Source organism: Schistosoma mansoni, chromosome W (assembly GCF_000237925.1).
Source record: "Schistosoma mansoni strain Puerto Rico chromosome W, complete genome".
Lineage (NCBI taxonomy): Eukaryota > Metazoa > Platyhelminthes > Trematoda > Strigeidida > Schistosomatidae > Schistosoma > Schistosoma mansoni.
This window is the reverse complement of record NC_031502.1, coordinates 58,562,719-58,582,976: the sequence shown is the minus strand read 5'-3', so window position 1 is coordinate 58,582,976 and position 20,258 is coordinate 58,562,719. Positions and strand designations below refer to the sequence as shown.

The 20,258-nt window shown below is 38.4% G+C and overlaps 1 protein-coding gene across 1 annotated transcript in view; it reads left to right on the top strand.

Moving 5' to 3' along the window:
* Window positions 1-9,267: 9,267 nt before the first annotated feature.
* Window positions 9,268-20,258, top strand: part of Smp_163790 (putative nuclear hormone receptor) — a gene marked incomplete at its 3' end in the record, with an annotated part of 109,302 nt that continues 98,311 nt past the window's right edge. Inside the window, exon 1 of the mRNA XM_018790317.1 lies at window positions 9,268-9,868. Coding sequence (XP_018655673.1) covers window positions 9,563-9,868 — 306 coding nt within the window. The 5' untranslated portion in view covers window positions 9,268-9,562. The remainder of the gene's footprint in view (window positions 9,869-20,258) is intronic.

Here is a 20,258-nt window from a genome sequence, read left to right as displayed (position 1 = left end):
GATCGCTTACGTGATGAATTCTGCGGTGTTTGTGATCGTTTACGGTCATTACGAGTACGAAGGTAACGTGTCAGAGTATGACTTACTTCCGTAATGTCCTTCACTGTCGTTTGAGGCTTTTCTTTGACTTAAAAAGCCTCGGAGTTGGAAGATTAGGTGATCTCTAAAATGCGGTCGGTAGATGTATAGCAACCATCCTACAATCAATTTCGATTATAGTCAATTTTGGTTAAGCCCTTTTTATAACTTACTTAACAGACATTGTCATTCGGATAGTAACAATTTCCATATTCTTTGCACTGCTATACCACTAGAGCACATGATACTCTATCCAAAATCTTGACTGCTTAAATATCATTCGATGACTCATACTCCTTTCCCATATGTGTATTTACGCAAATACTATTATCAGCCTTTGTTTTGCTTTGCTGTGCCCTTATTAAATCTGACTATAAATTGCCTATGTAATTGCTTGCTATTCGCTCGCTTGCTCCTCGTTCGTTTCCTTCGCTTGTTCGCCTGTTTACTCGCTCTCTCGCCCGTTGATATTCACTCAGGTGTTGTCAGCTTTCCGACCTGAGTTATTCGACAATAAACTGTAGTCGCTGCTATCCTTTGTCTTCTGATTTTACGCACCGTTAAGATTAGAATTATAACGGTTATCGGAACGAACGATTAACGAATCGCGGCCAGCTCGTCTGCTGTGTGGTTTTGAAAAGAGATAAGCAATACTTGTACCTGTTGAGGTAATTCGGACAAGAAAATTTGTCTAAACAGGCCATCGTCGAAAGCCTTTTGATAAATGACTTCTCTCAATCGTAACACCATATCTGTTGCTGAGCCATGTTGTAGATCGATGTTATTGAGGAGTTGATCAAACCTTTGTCTACCGGTCATATCTCCGTGTTTCAGAGTAGACTGTTTTAGAGTTTCATAAGGTTCCCAAACATCACTAGTAAACATACTAGATGTGAAGTACCTGTCAAATTCGCGCGGTAGTGCCTTTACTGCTGTAAGGAATTGTACACGTAGATCGGTCACAGTTTACGAGTTGGCGTGTCGAATGACGTTGGGTTCACGAATAATGTTTGCATGAACACCTGGATGAGTAAGTTTGTGCAACGTATTGAGGACGTTGCGTCGATAATGGAAGATCCCTACCTGTATATGTGTCGCATAATAAAGTTTCCTTACCTGCTCCCATCTGTTCAACACGCAGTTTTAAGGTTGTTGAAGATAACTCGTTCTGAAGACCAGTACCTTCTTTTTGAAGCTGGACGAGTTTAAGAAGGTCGATTCCTTGGAAACTGTTCAAGGTAGTTATACGGAACAAACAGTCTGTGACCACATTGTTTGCTCCATAAATGTGTTGTGTATCTGAAGTAAACTGGGAAATGTAGTCCAGTTGTCGAGACTAATGAGGAAAGTACCTGTCTGAAGATGAGCTTAGAGAGAAGGTAATAGGTTTGTGGTCGGTAAAAGGAGTGAATTCTCGACCTCCAAAAGAGTGTTGAAAATGCCGTACAGCACAATACATAGCCATGAGTTACCTACCAAAAGTACTATACCTCGACTCAGTATCTAGTAACGGTCTTGAGGAGAACACCAAAGATTACCAGGAGTGGTTAACCCATTGTTGTAAGACCCCCCGATTTCCGAGTTGGGTGCATCTACTGCGATACTAATGGTTGCTTTGGTGTCCTCGACCTTGAAAAGGACGATGACCCGTTCGATGTTCAGCAACATAACTGCCGGATGATTTGGCTAGGGCTCAGTGACATTCCATTGAACCTAAAATTTTATTCACGACACTGTGTGATATGACCAAACAAATCAAAGAAGAAAGCTTAGTGACGGCATTCGTCCATCACTGCTGCACAAAATTTAAGATATAATAGCCGAATAAGATCTGCTCAGAGCTGAGACCTTTTCAAACTATTTCAGCTAGGCCTGCTCTGCTGAACTGTTAACATTAGTTGTCATGACCACACCGCTGAGATACTAACTATAAGACCTGCACAAGCAACTGAGGAAACTGCTCTTCAATTGATCACTAACCTCATACCTAGTAAGATACTGGGCCCTGACGAGTTAAATCCGAGATTGCTGTCATCTCTCTCGGACATTATTTAAAGGTCACCCACGACACTCTTTAACTTGTCCCTTTCCCACACCCAACACCCCAAGGATTAGAAAGATGCTATGGTTAATCTTATATTTAAAGTTGGTCAGAAACAGATAGTGTCTAAATGCCTACCTGTTGTTGAAATAAGAAAATTAGTTACATTACTCTTACCTAGGTTTTAATTTATTAAGTTACAGATAATCATGCACACTGTTGACTGCAAAACAGCATGGGTGTCGAAATGAGCATTGATGCCGAATAAACTTAATTGTAGTGAGAAAGAGAGTCGGACAGCACTTCTTGAAGACGTTTTGTCTGTCAGTGCAATTTTCATAGATTGTAGTAAATCATTTGATATGGTTCCTCACTAGTGTCATATAAAGAAGCTCTTGGGATTCTAAACAACAGGTACTGTACAGGAATATTTAAGCAATTTCTTGTGTGGTCAAAGACAGGTTGAGGGTAAATGGGACACTATTTGCATTGAAGCCGGTCAAAAGTGGCATACCCCAAGACATCGTTTTAGTTCCCCTACTTTTCCTTCTTTGCGTCAATGAATTTCCGCGATCGCTTGAATCATTGACGTTATTGTTCGCAGGTCATATCAAATTATGGAAAAAAATTAGAAGGCTGATTAATTTCATCGCCGAAATGGGCTGGAGGAATTTGTTAGGCAACCCTAATGTTGAGGTTCAGAAATTATTTTAGAAAAAGTGTCTTCATGCACATCGGACACGGTAACAATAACCAGTATACTTCCGATGGTGCCTCTCTTCCACACGTGTAGGACACACAAAGACCTAGGGGCAATAGCAACTCACGTGACGCAGCAGCTACCAGCCCAACATTTAAATGTTGTCACGAGATGTTTCGAATTTTGAATACCACTTATGTGAGACCTTACCTAGAGTGCTATATCCAAGTAGCTAATCCATGTCTTATTAAAGATACTAAAGTGTGTAAACAAAATTGATCGCTGGTATTTCCAAACCTTCTTCCGAAGAGCGCTTAAAACGCTTGAAACATTTCCCCTTATCGTATCGTAGAACGCGACGTCATTTATATTGTCATTCTGTACCTTTGTTTACTATTTAGGTGTCAATATGTCATATCATTTTGCTCCTTTTATCGCCAACCATCTTCAAGGTCGGAGCAAGGATGTTCGAAGATCAAGATCTAGTTAACACAGAGTGGAGTTCCGTTTTTCCTATCGAATAGTCAATGATTGAAACGCCTTACCCAAAAAAGTAACTTTAGCACTACCAGTGAACATTTTCAGAGGAAAGCATCAATTGCGCTGGAAAACAAACTGTAAGGATTAACACAGGTTCACTAACCTACTACGGAAACCCATTAAGCGAAAAATTCTTTTATTCCGTTTAAAACCATTTGAACCATTTATGCTATTGTAGCTGTAAATAATTCCCCAAAATCAATAGCTCATTAAGTGTTCGACATTGGATGCTGACCATGTTGTTTAAGTGGACTTGTTTAACTGAAGGCTTTCGGTCATGCATTCGTACCAGATCACGTTTCAACACGGCGTGGGACACAGCTCTTACGTTTCATTAGCCAGCTTATAGAAAAGGTCCTCGATATATTGGTAACGAATCAAATATATCTTTCCTGCCTCTTCTCGTCTGACTTCTGATTTCTATCTGACTGGGAACGATCGAATATAGAAGGTGCTACTGGTAGCTAGTTGTAAAACTAGAACATCCGTTGCATCGTCATTGGTGAAACCGACGTGATCTGGTACACCAAGTCAATATACTGTGAGTCTGTTCCATTTTGGAATATTATTATTCATTGTTATTCTTTATTTGAATTTTATATATTGTGATATACTTTTTTTCGCGAATTTTTTTTCCGGATATATTTTAATTAGACATTTTTCGTTATCTATATTACTATGACGGAACACTCACCCAAGGTTTTTAAGTTAAAGTCTATTCCCCCTATTTCGATTCAGTTAACGCCATTTTGGCCCAACAATATCGAGTCTTGGTTCTGCTATACAGAGGCCGATTTTTGCATGCACGGAATCACGGACTCGCGCACACGTTTCCTCGCGGTGGTTAAGGCGTTACCGCGCGAGTTTAACAGGTACGTAACACCTAGTATGTTTACTAGTGATGTTCCCGAACCTTACGAAACGCTTAAGCTATCGATTTTAAAACGAGGAGACCTAACTGATCGACAACGGTTAGACCAACTCCTTAACAATATCGACTTACAACATGGTTCTGCGACGGACATGTTGCTTAGAATGAGAGAAGTCATCGGCCAACGAACTTTTGATGATGGCCTATTTAGACAACTTTTCTTGTCTAAACTCCCTCAACAGGTGCAGGCAGTGCTTGTTTCATTTCAAAACAATGCCATAGATGAACTAGCTGCACCTGCCGATCGAATCTTGGAAATCACCAAAATTTCTAAGGCCGAGGTTTTTTCCATCAAAGAAAAACCCCAATCGACCTCGACTGACATGGCCGAACTATGTCACACGCTTACAAGATATCTTAGAGTTCGTAATGACCGTAGTCGGTCAAAATCCTCATGTAGGAGCGTTTCACGTAAGAGATCTGTCTCTCGACCACGAGAGACAGACAACCCCGACTGGTGCTGGTATCACAACCAGTACGGTAAATCCTCTAGAAACTGCAGGAAACCTTGCAATTATCCGACCCCAAAATCGAGTGACACGAAACACAGTTCGGGAAACTTCCCAGCCGGCACGCGTTAACGGCAACCGTAGCCGGCGAATACAGCCGTCTGTTATACGTCACAGATGTGACAACGAAAGTTCGCTACCTCATCGACACTGGCGCAGAAGTTAGCGTTCTTCCAGCAAATCCCGACGACAGACTTCGCGAGTCTGTTTTAAGTTTACAGGCGGCAAACGGAAAACCGATCGCTACTTACGGTAAAAGGTACGTCTACCTTAACGTGGGTTTACGCAAACCCATCCACTGGATCTTCGTTGTTGCAGATGTTTCTATACCAATCATTGGTATAGACCTGTTACAACACCACAATCTACTCATCGACACACGCTCACGAAGGTTAATAGACGGAAACACTAAGTTATCCGTTTGCGTAACTCCTTGTTCTGGTTGCAGGTTATCCCCAGTCACGATTAAGCACGCCATAGACCCCTTGTACCAATCAGTACTCGACAAATACCCCGGGATATACCAATCACAATCGAAATTACCTTGTGTAACCAGCAATGTTACACATCACATCTCGACTACAGGACCACCTGTATTTTCGAAAGCTCGAAGACTCGCTCCCGGAAAGCTTAGGTTAGCTTAAAACGAATTTGACCACATGATGGACCTAGGGATAATTCGACCATCGAATAGTCCATGGGCATCCCCATTGCACACGGTCCCTAAAAAGGACAGCAATGATTGGCGGCCAACTGGTGATTATCGGCGTCTGAATGCTAAAACCATTCCCGATCGTTACCCGCTGCCTCGTATTCACGATTTGACAGCTACCTTGAAAGGTACAACTGTCTTTTCGAAAATCGACTTGGTTAAAGCTTATAACCAAATACCGATGGCACCTGACGACATTCCTAAAACCGCCATCATCACTCCTTTCGGTCTTTACGAATTTCTACGAATGCCTTTTGGTTTAAGAAATGCGGCTCAAACCTTCCAAAGGTTTATCGACGATGTCTTCCGAGGTCTCAACTTCGTACATGCGTATGTTGATGACTGTCTAATAGCAAGTCCGGACAGAGAATCGCATCTCAAGCATCTGGACATTGTTTTCGATCGACTCCAAAGGCATGGCATTACTGTCAACATTCAGAAATGCCAAATCGGGACTAACTCCTTAGACTTCTTAGGACACACTATTGATGCCCAAGGCATCCGACCCCTTAGGAGCAAAGTGGCGGCCATTCTGGATTACCCAGAACCGACCACGATCAAGCACTTACGAACTTTTAACGGACTCGTAAGTTTCTATAGACGGTTCATACCTAAATGCGCGTCCCTTATGAAACCGTTAACCGATCAGCTTCGTGGAAATGCGAAATCAATTAGTTTAGACGACATAGCCCGTAAAGCATTCTCCACAGTTAAGGAACACATCGCTAAAGCAACCCTGCTTGCTCATCAGGACACTCAAGCGCCCATTAGTATCGCAGTAGACGCATCCGACTCAGCAATCGGAGGAGTCTTACAACAATGGGTTAACAACTCATGGCAACCTTTAGGATTTTTCTCGAGACGGTTGTTAGACGCGGAATCTAGGTACAGCACGTTCGGTAGGGAACTCCTAGCTATGTATTGTGCTGTACGGCATTTCCAACATTCCATCGAAGGAAGAGAATTCACGCTTTTTACCGATCACAAACCTCTTACCTTCTCTTTAAATTCATCTTCAGACAAGTACTCACCGCGAGAGTCTCGACAACTCGACTACATTTCGCAGTTTACTTCAGACATACAACATATTTCTGGAGCAAACAATGTAGTCGCAGACGCCTTGTCTCGAATTAGCTCCTTGAACAGTTTCCAAGGAATCGACCTTCTTAAACTCGCTCAGCTTGAAAAAGAAGACATTGATCTTCAGCATGAGTTATCCTCGACAACTCTTAAACTAAGTGTTAAGCAGATGGGAACAGGTAAGCAAACCTTACTCTGTGACACATCTACAGGTAGGGATCGTCCAATAGTACCAAAACATTATCGACGCAACGTCTTCAATACGTTGCACAATCTTTCTCATCCAGGTGCTCGTGCAACAGTCAAACTTATAGCCGAACGCTTTTGTTGGCCTGGCATGAATAAAGACGTGAGGGGGTGGGCACGCTCCTGTGTAAGCTGTCAGAAATCTAAGGTCATAAGACACAACAAATGTCCCTTAGGCTCTTTCAAAACCACTGACGCTCGTTTCGACCACGTCCATCTAGATTTGGTAGGACCCTTACCCGACTCGAATGGATACTCATATCTCCTAACATGCGTAGACCGTTTTACTCGATGGCCAGAAGCAGTACCGATTAAGGACATTACTGCTGAAACCGTGGCCCGCGCTTTCGTCGAACGATGGGTAGCAAATTTCGGCTGCCCTTCAACCATCACTACAGACCGCGGACGCCAGTTAGAATCTGGACTTTTCCGTTGTCTGACCTCGCTATTAGGAATCACGCGCTTCCGAACGACCGCCTACCACCCACAAGCAAACGGGTTGGTAGAACGTTTTCATCGACAACTAAAAGCCTCATTATCAGCTTCAAACGTTTCACAGTGGACAGACGCTCTTCCACTCGTCTTGCTAGGTATCCGCAATGCAGTGAAAGCTGACATTGGATACACGGCATCTCAACTCGTTTACGGAACGACACTCCGACTCCCAGGAGAATTCGTGGATCCTTCAGCTTCTTCATTGAACATGGATCTAAACTCTTACACGAGTAGGCTTTCAAACGCTATGCGTTCAGTTAAACCTGCTCACACTCGACCTCAATCAACTGATGTTTTCGTTCAACCCGAATTACGACATAGTACACACGTCTTCGTTCGTCGAGACTCACATCGACGACCCCTCGAATCAGCATACGAAGAACCCTTCAAAGTTCTTCAACGCGAACCTAAGTACTATGTAGTCGATAAGAACGGTACGAACGATAGCATCAGTATCGATCGACTCAAAGCAGCGTACCTAGAAGGAAACCCTAGCTACGTCGATTTTCCTTCGGTACAAGCAAACGACACAGCTACTACACTTGTAGTACCCTACACGACAACCGACACAAAACTTGATACTTCGCCAACGACAATAGATAAACCTAAAACAACGCGTTCTGGAAGACGAGTAAGATTTCCAGAACATCTTATCGAATATTGCACGTAGGACATAAGCTTTATCTTGAATTACCATTTCATAGTTTATTATAAATTTTTTTTTTAATATGCTCATTTTTTTTATTTATATAAAAAACAAAACAAAAAAAAACAAAACATTTTTATTTTTTTGAGCGTATATATATTTATATATATTTTTATATATAAAAAAACCAAAAGAAAACCATTTTTTTACCGATCGCTTTTACGCTGTTTGTAAGTGTATTAGTTTATTCATTTTTTTTTCCCGCTCATCTTGTGTCCCTACGCAAGTACGAGTGCATTTTCGACATGCACTCACACGTTCTATTTTTCCTCTTTTCCAGGACGGCTGGAAAAGAACGACGAAGTTTCGCAAGGAACCGAAATTTACGTTGTACTATATTTCTTTATTGCTATGTTGTACATTTTGGTCCCATAGTTTAAGGAAAGACGACCAGACGCTGCTAAACGAAGCAAGCTATCAGAAAAGTGTTTACCACCGACAAACTCGTTGGGTTTAAACTTCTGGCTGGTCACGTCTTAGGGGCATCACTACCTCACTGGGGGGGAGTGATCTGTAGCTGTAAATAATTCCCCAAAATCAATAGCTCATTAAGTGTTCGACATTGGATGCTGACCATGTTGTTTAAGTGGACTTGTTTAACTGAAGGCTTTCGGTCATGCATTCGTACCAGATCACGTTTCAACACGGCGTGGGACACAGCTCCTACGTTTCATTAGCCAGCTTATAGAAAAGGTCCTCGATATATTGGTAACGAATCAAATATATCTTTCCTGCCTCTTCTCGTCTGACTTCTGATTTCTATCTGACTGGGAACGATCGAATATAGAAGGTGCTACTGGTAGCTAGTTGTAAAACTAGAACATCCGTTGCATCGTCAATATCCTTGATACTGAAGATAACACATCACACTCCTTTTTTGATACTTCCTATATTTCCGCGTGTCTCATTAACCGGAATCAGTGCCTAGAGGCATCAGTGATCTACTGACATTATATACGGAAGTCTGTCAAGAGTGAACTACATTATTGTTATCCAAAACTAAGTGAAGCACTTATACTACAGGCCACAAATTTCAATAGTGTTAGACACTCTCATTATTTTAACTATCAGCGATGTATTTCATTGAAAATCTACACAGGTTCCCATGTGAAGTAGCATTATGAGGACTTCAATATCGTGCACGTTCGTTCGTGCTATTGGATGTGTACCTTCAAAAGCGCCTGTTTTAAATTCCGCGAGTACATCTTTTTCCAAGGTCTCCTCAAGGTCCTCTCCAACTTTTCGTTTCTCTCAGATTACTGGACATAAAATTTCCACAAAAATATGTTACTTCAATTTCCCTGTGTTATGCTTACCCATAGAATTCGCTTATTTTTTTAGAACTACCAGAAGGAATAAAATTTACATATAATTGTTGTTAATATTTATCACATGCTTTGATATCTGACTTGGAAAATTTATTTTCAACGTTTTATACGTCATCTGAATTTGTCTGTACGCTTTATCAATATTAATGCAGTGTGTATTTTTCCGCACCTATGTATAAATTTGTTTGAACCATAAATGGACATAACCGTCAACGTTCCCCCTGATTCAACTAACGGTAAACTTGAAAATGTGACTTCTAAAACCTTTGAAAAAAATTGCACTGACTCCCACCACAACAATAATTCCCTTCCGACGTCATCCACTGCTTGTAAAACACATTTATTCCAAGGAGTTTATCTACCTGATGACGATGGATCTATTCTCACTCCGGAACATGCCTTTGTACAGTATCAAACCCGGTCTGAAGATCAAGCCTGCCAGATTTGTGGTCAGCCAGCTGTCGGATTCCACCATCGGGCATACGTTTGCGAGGCCTGCAAGGTAATTATGTTAATTTGTTGAGATGAATCTAGTTACCTGATGATTCTTTAACTAATATCTATCCTTATACTCATCATTAAAGTACGCAGTTATCAGTAAAATATTTATTATACACGTAAGTTTGGCGTCGACTGCTTAAAATTGTCGTAATTTGGTATGATTTAATTGCAGGTATATTTTCAAATTGGATTCCTGTAAACTTTCTGACTTCCAGTCATTCCTCATTTATCTGTCATAAGCTCTCAGTACTAGTCTAAGGAAGATTCCAGACAAACCTACACAATCTTGGATACAAAGTCTAACAGTGGGGACAAAGACATAGGATTACTTTGCTTCTAGGTTTTTTGTGCTATTTCGACAAATACACACTTAGTTCGCTTTATTTTGTATGCTCTTTAATGTACAGATATTGGCCTAGTTTGATTTAATGAATGCTTAAACTGTAGCAGTCAGTCAGCTACAACGTAGGACCAAGCATATTTATGCATCGGTCCAAGTTGCCATATTAAACTGTAGCAGTTTAAAAACCTTGATTTGCCTTGATACCCTTGATTCATCACACCTGCACGCTTGTTTCTTCGTGTGTGCTTAATTCCTGTGTTACGCTTTACGACTACGCGGTAACAGACTATTTATTTTGCAGGATTTAATTGAGTACATATTTAAATACTTTTAAAAATGAATGTGCTGGCTTAATCCCTTGCTAAGTAAAGTTATCACGGTATTAAATCTATTCCTTCATTGTTGTGTACTTGTTCTTTCCATATTTCAAGCTAATAGTTGACCATAGAGATCTGTCCTCACTCTTGAAGATTATAGCTTTTCCATAATCCTCACTACATGTTCAATAAGTCTTAGTTTGGACATATAAACTTAAATGTTTCGTGCTATTTATTTGTGATATAGAAATATTTTGTCTCAACAGATATGGAAACTCGACAAGTTTCGCAATTCTGTTTCCAGATTTACGTCTTAGCCATAAGATGTGAAGGCCACGTAAGTGGATTGTACTATGCATAGTAGCTATACTTTAAATAATTGGACTTTGTTTTCATACAAGCGAATTCACTTTTAAAAATAAGTTTTCAGTGTGTTGTTTTTCCTGTTGTCAATATTTGTAGAAAGTGCATTTACCAAGTTTAGTTTTCGACAATCCAGAATCGATTCTGTTTTCGTGTATACAGTTGATTTTAACTGTACTAGGTCATCAGCTGTTGCTCAGAGTTTAACATGTTTCGGAACCACACTTTGACTGATCAACCGAATAGTAAATTCTCAAACGAAGAGTTTCAATTAAGTCCCATATGAATACAGACTACATCTCCAGAGGTCCTCAGTCTCTTCTCAAAAATCGCACTTAGCCAGAGTTGAACCAAGCTCAACAATGCCATTCAGATGGACAGGCTGTTATGTTGTAATTTTAACATGGTCATACTCTTCTATCATTAATTCCGTGATCAAGGCTAAGTAGTTGTAGTCGCGGTTTTCTTAGTATGGGTGTTTAAGTTTTCCAATAATTATCTTGCAATCTTACACCATTTTTAGACGGTCCCACAAACTAACATTACTATTTTCTTTTAGGTAAGCAATATTATGACGTTGACTGTTTCAAAGTCAACACGTCAAATGCTTATAGTTAAACCTCTAAATTTTTCATGTATGTCCATTTTAACTGTACCAAAGTTATAGTAAGTGCTTTTGGTTAATATGTGGCTCCTAACAAACATCATAAAATAGTAGTTTAGAAAGTCACTTCATCACTCGCTAAGATCTGCCACCTTTTATTACTATCGCTCACTACTATTTTCGAGCATATTACTTGAAAATCTAAAAGCTAACTCAGTTTATTTTTAGCCTTCGATCTTATATTACTGCAGTATATTTTCTAAGGCATCAACGGATAAAGTATTATTCAGCAATAAGCTCAGCTCTGTTAATAATCATAAACAGACAAGAAGCAGTTTAAGATGCTACATTCTAAAATACGGGGTGTATAAATCCATCTTGTTATACTACTTCATCATATAATCTTCACTTTGTCTACATCTTTTCTAGTTTTAGGGTATTTAATAAGGTCTAATTTTTACATGGACGTGATGATACCATACTGATTTGAGAAGAAAAGCTCCGACGTTTTGTCCCTTAGAACTATTTAAATATGTATTCACTAACCGTAAAGCACAGTTGAAGTTTTCTGTGATTCTGGCTAATATGTAGATAGCTTCTCATCTGATGATTAAGGTAGAAAATTTCTTGTAGATTGGATATATAGCTTAATACATCCTCAATCTCATCTGAAATCTGAGGATTTGTCAAATTTATTTAGTGATTGATTAGGTTCTGGGTAGTTGAGTGGAAGTGTTTGGTAAAGTTAACAATTCGAAGTCGTCCATCGTCTTAAATGCTTTTTGTTTTATGTCCTCACATTTATCACATTAACTCTAGTTTATACTAGATATTGAAACCTTGAGATATTTCCTTGTTCAATTGAAGCCTGTTAATTAGAAGTTTCGTTTTTCTGTAGGTTGTTAGTATTTAACTCTACTTAGTGCAGTTGTCAGATTAGTAAGATCTAAATGTGATAAATGGTCTCAAGTGAGATAATTAATTTATCTTTGATCGCTCATATAGTGAATTTATATGCTAGTCATTTGCCTCGAAGTATTCTATTATTTGGATGAAACATTAAAATCGTTTTCAAACTAGACATTCATAACAGCGGTGCATAAAACCCGTGATTGTAAATATGAAGTTTATGAAAGACGAATTCTCGGTGTTTGTTGCCCTATTTTCACATTCTTTTTGGTTACTTCTTTTATGGCTTAATTATTTCTGTGTTAACTTTTCTCCCTTCCTTAATGTTGATAAGTATGACAAATGGAACTATTCTGCAGTTGCCGTTTTAAAATCTACAGAATAGTATATGTACATAACTTTCTAAAAAAACACTTTTCCGGTAGATATTCATAAGCTTATTATGCTAAAGAAGAGTTAGATACATTGCCATAGACTATCTTATTTCAGGGTTTAGTTTAGAGTGCCAGGTAGATTTATCAGTTAGTTAATAGTGTGTGCTTGTATGAGTCTTTAATACGGTTACTACCTTTATTAATGTATGATTTACCATCTCTCTGTGCCGATTCGGAACCGATATATACTTGTGTCATGCTTTACGTTGCGTTTGACTGATTTACCTGCCATTGGTAATCGGAAAGAACTAGGCAACCGTTTCGTTCCTGTATGGGGTTCCTCAGCAATACTCATCCACTCCTCTCATGATTGAAGTCAGAACCTCCAGTCCTCGCAGCAAACGCCTACCCTCCAAAATCACTGTCTTGGGATTCAGTGGTACAATCTCAAATTCGATCAAATCGGTAAAATAGTACAATGAACATCGAATGTAACTGGTGAGAACGGTTTCATTCTCGGCTTGTCTGAACTCTGCCAATCACCAATGGTACTAAACAATCATCGAGGTATTGATCGTTGTCAACATTGTGTTATTAGGTGCTAGCTCCTTACTCTTAACGGTTGCATGTTTGCCACGATAGCTGAAGATACTAGTTCCGGTTCCTGATGAGTTGGTAGGTGCCCAAAACTAAGAAGTATCATACTCAAACAAAATAGCTATCCGGTTTCCTCTAGTTCTCACCAATACCTTAATTAAGATATCTATCTGTGTTGAATACAACTTACAATTTAGACCAATATTTACAAAACCATTTTAACTAAAATATATTTAAAGGTGCTATAATTCGTTTTGGTTAATTTTGTTTGTTTTTTTCTTGCTAAACTTACCAGTTTCAATCGGGGAAGTGAAAGAGAGAGAAAGAAAAACCTAGTTATTACAGCTCACCGTGTGTTTTAGCTACTTGTTTAATTACTATGATTATTATACTGCTGTGAAATGTTTGATAAACTAGAAGAGAAAAAAGTAAACAGCTTACAAGGTAGTTTTATTTCTTAAAACTACAAGCAAACCAAAGATTGTTAATGAAATAAGAATTACTCTTTAGATTTTTGTAAATAATAATAATAAGGGGGGTTTCATAGTTTGGTTTATTTACTCGGAAAATTCATTTGACGACATGAAAAAAAAAGAAAGAAAGAAAACACAAATTTTTTGAGGGTAACTTAAATAGATTCATGTGGTGATTCTGTAGTTGTTAATTACTTTAATATAATGAATTAAATCATTAGAGGTTTTTCTATTCATGCAAAATGATATCTAAGGAATATGATTTAGTCAGATCAGCTTGTTTTGTTTTTATGTCCATTTCAAATAAATAATTGATCTTTTAGTATCATTGATTGTGAAGTTGTTTACTTTTGATGAAGTATTCTTCCGTAAGCTGAATGGTTTGATTGTGGAACTTTCATTGTTCTTCTGAAAAAAAAACATCATCAGTACAAACTTCTGATAGACGTGAAGTAATCGAATTTTTTTACATATATGACTCACAGATTGTCCTATCGATCTCAATCTTGACTGATTGATGTTCTGTGTATTTTAATTTTGATCTTGTTCTGGATTCTACAGTCGTCTATGATTTCTCTATTTCGTTAATAAATTTAGTTGATTTCTATGTGTTTGCTGATTGATCAACTAAGAGCCAAGCTTCTAAAAATTCTTTAATGTTTTTAGTATTTCTTCGACCTAAGATTTCAGCATTTTTCTAGCCGACGGTCTGTCCATAATTGTCTTTTTATTTCTTTTTTCATTTTGAACTTCTTTTGGGCATTAAAGACTTTGATATCTTATGAAGATATGTAGTATGTATTTCTCATTTCGACCCAGTTAAATAAAATGAATTTTAATTGGTTATGTTATTCTGTTATCAGGACATATTTTTCCCATATTATCTATGAGTTTGTCTTCTTAATTCTCATTCAGAATTGATTAAAACTATGTATGAAATAATCATTGTAGACTTTACGTGGTTATGAAAATAAAATATTGACTTAAGTTTTTTCCTAATATCTTATCTAAGGTTGTAGATTTAATTATATTTTTCTGTTGGACATGGATTATAACTTATTTTTTTCATAGTTGAAAGCGTGAGTCAATTGAAGCTAGATCACCAGGGAAAACCTGGAAGCACTGGATGACCGTTTCGTCCTATTGTAGGACTCCTCAGCAGTGCGCGTCCATGACCTCACCTCGCGGGATTCGAACCCAGGAACTCACAATAGGACGAAACAACCGTCCAGTGCTTCCAGGTTTTCCCTGGTGGTCTAGCTTCAATGGACTCACGCTTTCAACTATAAAAATACTAAATCTCCACAAAAACCCCTTCTGATATAACTTATTAGTTGTGATTAATGAAACACGAAAAAATAATAATTTGTTATTAGCTTGAAACAATTAAATTTGTAAAAATAGTATCTACACAACATTAATTTAGTGCGATAGTTTTTCGAAAAAAAATTCACTAACCGTATACATGTTCGTATAATCAACTTCGAGACTCACCTTTCTTTAATTTGAAGTTATAATACAATCTGGCTATTTGCTTTTCATTTTTCCAAAATCCAACAAATGACGAAAATTACAATATGGTGAATTCCATTACCGTATTCTTAAGTAACTAAACTATTCATATTGCTGAGGCTGTTATTTGTGTTCTGGACTTAACGGGCTGTGCTAGGTAAATAGCAGGACTGATAAGTACTCAAGACTGCTCGTATGGTTTCCGTATATCATTGCTCTGATCGATAATTCACTCCTCTCTAATTGGCGGGAATCATCACGTCATATATTAACAGGGCATCCAGTCTTCCACAAGTTATAACAATAATTAATGATGTGAAAACATCATTGATCCTATATATGAAGCTTTTTCATGTCTCGTACATTTCCTACACTATTGTGATGTATATATATATATATTCTGTTTTGTTGAAAGTTATCTACAATCTGAATAACTTACTCGTATCATTTCAGATTACATTGTTAGGTTAATGTGAACTTCAATCTTTAAAAAAGATTGCAAATATTTTTTCAAAAAATTATTATCAACATAAATGTAAAGTCTTCATACAACACTTATCTACAATTATCCAAGTTAATATTGTTAATCTATTCCATCTGAGTAACTATGCTATAAGTTGATGTTTATTTTATTTTATTTATACACATAAATATTGGTACAAACGGGTACCAGATACATATGCGCCACACAAATCAAATGAGATTTGTGTGAGGGCTGTGATACTGCCTGGGTGCCCAAACTGAAGCAAGCGGTTTTCTTAGGGGGCCACGCCCAGAGCCTTTGACCTAAAAATCTGATCCACAAGGCAGTGGAGCATCGTGAGGAGATGCAGTCCCATGGTAGCCGGTGACCAACAATTGGTTCATACGCCATTTGTTCCTTCAGGATACTGGAACCCATGTGCACCATTGGTTTGGAATCAGGGTTTTCCAACTCCTCTAGGTGAAGTTTCCGTGTCCACCAACCCGGTCAAAGCACCGGACATTCTCTTTTCGTCCTCTCACTTTTGTCAGTCAGTCAGTCAGTCAGCTACAACGTAGGACCAGGCACATATATGCATCGGTCCAAGTTGCCATACCTCGTTAGCACAACAAGATGAACACCGGATTCATAGAAGTAATTAACTTAGTGGTGGTAGTATATAAAGAAAGGTTGTATATAAGGATATAGTACAGGAAGGAAGAGAGATATGAATCAATTTTAATCTCATAGTTTAAGGGAAGATAAAGAGTGTATACACCTACGCCATTGTGATCGATTCTGAGCCATGTCACCTAGAGTCTCCAACCATTGGTTACGATAGTCACGCGGACCCCAACCAGGTAGTCTGCATCTGCCAACATGGCTCAGACTAGAAGTTAGTGACTTCAAACACTGATGCCATGTTTTGGTTTGACCGCCCCTAACTCTCTTCCAACCATCCCCAATACTAGTCATCATAGCGCGTCGTGGTAATCGGTGTTCAGGCATACGTAACACATGGCCCAACCATCTCAGTCGATGAAGATTCATGACCTCATCAACTGATTTACCATCGTTCCCTAATACCCTGCGTCTAACCTCACTATTACTTACCCGGTGATCCCAGTAGATGCGAGCAATATTTCTAAGACATCTGTGGTCAAATACTAGTAACCTACGAGTATCTTCTACTCTTAATGGCCATGTTTCACAGCCGTAAAGTAGAACAGAACGAACTGATGCGCAGTATACTCGTCCCTTAATTGATAGACGGATATCTCGTCTACGCCATAGGTGACGTAGGTTGGCAAAAGCCAAACGAGCTTTTTGAATCCGTGCTGAGATTTCGTCAGACACCAACCCATTAGGGCTGATCAGACTTCCAAGATAAGTGAAGTTGTCCACGCGTTCGACTACTTCACTCCCTATCCTTAGTTCGGGTGTTGACGCCGGCCAGTCCTGGAGTAACAATTTACATTTGAATGGGGAGAAACGCATCCCAAACATCCTGGCATTATTACTGAGTTCCAACAGAAGACTCTGCATTTTGCCAGCGTCTTCACCAAACAGGACTATGTCATCTGCGTATTCTAAGTCGCTTAGTGGTCCCCCTGGTAGGAGATCAATTCCTGTAAATTCAGTCGACGAGAGTGTTATTTCCAGCAACAGGTCTATAATGAAGTTAAACAAAAAAGGGGATAGTGGACAGCCTTGACGTACACCACTTGAGGTTGTCAAATCATATGACAGTTCGCCATAAGCTCTCACTCGACTGGTGGTGTTCGAGTAAAGAGCCTTCACAAGGTTTATGTACTTCTCAGGTACACCTTTCAATGACAGACACTGCCACAGAACCTCTCGGTCTACAGAGTCAAATGCTGCTTTCAAGTCAAGAAAAACTATCACTTTTGTGAACAACACCGGTGCCACGAGAAGGCAGTGAGTAGGACTTCCCTGTCAGAGGCTATATATTCGCGTGGCCATATGAGAGTATTTCGAGAGGGAGAGCAGACTCTCCACACTCTCGGTCATACCAAGGCATTTGGGGGCAAAGGAGTCCCACAATAGAACGAAACGGTCGTCCAATGCTTCCATGCTTTTGATGGTGGTCTAGCTTCAATTAACTCATGATTTCAACTATATAATATTACAATTTTTTTCTATTTAGGAAACAATGGACTCTTAGTTTTTTTTCTCAGTTTTACATTATACAGCTCTTTAATGACGTCAGTTAGTTTATATTTAACATAAAAATAACTTATTTCAATGTAATATAATAGAAAATTGATACTCGATAAATATACACTATAGTGAAGTAAATACTATATACATATATATGTATATAATGTATACTATAATGATATTATTACATCTATTACATCAATTGTCTCAGTTACAAAGCTCATCATTTTATATTAACCTATTAACCAATCATTGTTTATGGTTACTTTTTGTTCTTTATATTTGTCTCTCTCTCTCTATATATATATGTATGTATGTGTGTATATATGTGTGCTATTAGTCTACTATAAGCACTTATAATAGCCAAGTGATTTGTGTAAGTTAATGAATATATATATATACATAGTCTATTTGTGAAGTACTATAATAGTATAATAATATAAAACTACTCAGTGTATATTCAACAAAATGTTTTCTTGTAAAAATTTAAAAAAAAATTTGTTGTTTTTTTTCTCTCTCTCTTTCCCTCTCAACTACATAAACACGTGAATAAAACTTTGTTTTAATAACTAAAAAAAAATTTTTTCAAAAAATATCTTGTCATGTTTATCACATTCTTATAATCATCATCATCATTATTTTATCTTAGTTTCAATGTGATTGTCACAAGTGTCCTGACTGATATACTGGTTTACATATAAAATAATCTCATTTTGTTGTTGTTGTTGTTGTTAATACAATTTCCTCAATTGATAATCATTTATAGTTAATATTATAAGCAAAGATGGATAGTGGCTAGCAGTGAAATCCAGTTTGACGCGCGTTTCATCCTATTTTGGGACTTGTCAGCTGGATGTTGATATTCACTCTGGGGCTCGAACCCAGTACCATTCGCTTCAAACGTCATCGCGTTATCCATTTAGCTACTGAGTCCTTATAGCCACTTACTTGTGCAATGGAGTAAAGTTGAAATTCACTTAGTATTGTTTCGATAATGTAATAAGAAGACGAAGATTATCAGAACTATGTGATCAGATATTAGCGTAATACATTTCGAACAATCTGATCACACATATACTTGTTAAGAACATTTATGTATAAAAATTAAAGGTCAACTAGACTGGAAATGGGGGTAAGAATAGACAAGGATAATAATAATAAAAATAATTTGACACCTAATCACTCTGGCTAATAATCATATATTTTATTTATTTATTTATTTAAACACATAAATATTGGTACAAGGAAGCACCAGATACATATGCGCCGCACAAATCTCATTTGATTTGTGTGAGGGCTGTAGTACTGCCCAGGTGCCCGAACTGAAGCAGGTGGTTTTCTTAGGGGGCCACACCCCGAGCCTTTGAACGAAAGGTCTGATCTACAAGGCAGTGGAGCATCGTGAGGAGATGCAGTCCCATGGTAGCCGTTGACCAGCAGCAGGTTCATTCGCCATTCGTTCCATCAGGATACTGGAGCCCATGTGCACCATTGGTTTGGAATCAGGGTTTTCCAACTCCCCTAGGTGGACCCTCCGTGTCCACCAACCCAGTTAAAGCACCGGACATTCGCTTTTCGTCCTCTCACTTTCGTAAACAACACCCCCGCCATGAGAAGGCAGTGAGTAGTACTTCCCTGTCAGAGGCTATATATTCGCTGGCCATGTGAGAGCATTTCGAGAGGGAGAGTGGGCTCTCCCCACTCTCGGCCATACCAGGGCATTTGGGGGCAATAATCATATATTACCAGGGTAGGTTTAAGGAGAGAACAAACTGAATACACAAAGGGGGTTTGAATTTTCGTATGGCTAAGGCTTCAATAAACCTCAGTATGCACCCTTTTACACTTTTAAAACAACAACACATAGTTCTGATAATCTTCGTCTTCTTATTACATAATCAAAATTTACCAAAGAGACTAATTGCTTTAGTATTGTTTGTTTGAATCTTCCCATTGAGACTGACCAGTTGCAGTCTTAAACATCAATGGGAAGATTCAAGCAAACAATACTAAGTGAATTAATAGTTAGTATTTGTTTTATGAATACTACTGGTAGAGTGTTGGTTTATTGATTAAGTTGTTTGATTTTTTTAGCTTTGAATCCAGCTTTATCTACTTTGATTCAAGGAACTTCGGTGTATCATTAGTCTTTACACTAAGAGTATGGATTTGAAAAGGCTATACATTGATCTGAAACTATTAAATGAATTAATAGAAACGTTAGTGTTACTATTACTCACTTTATACATATTATT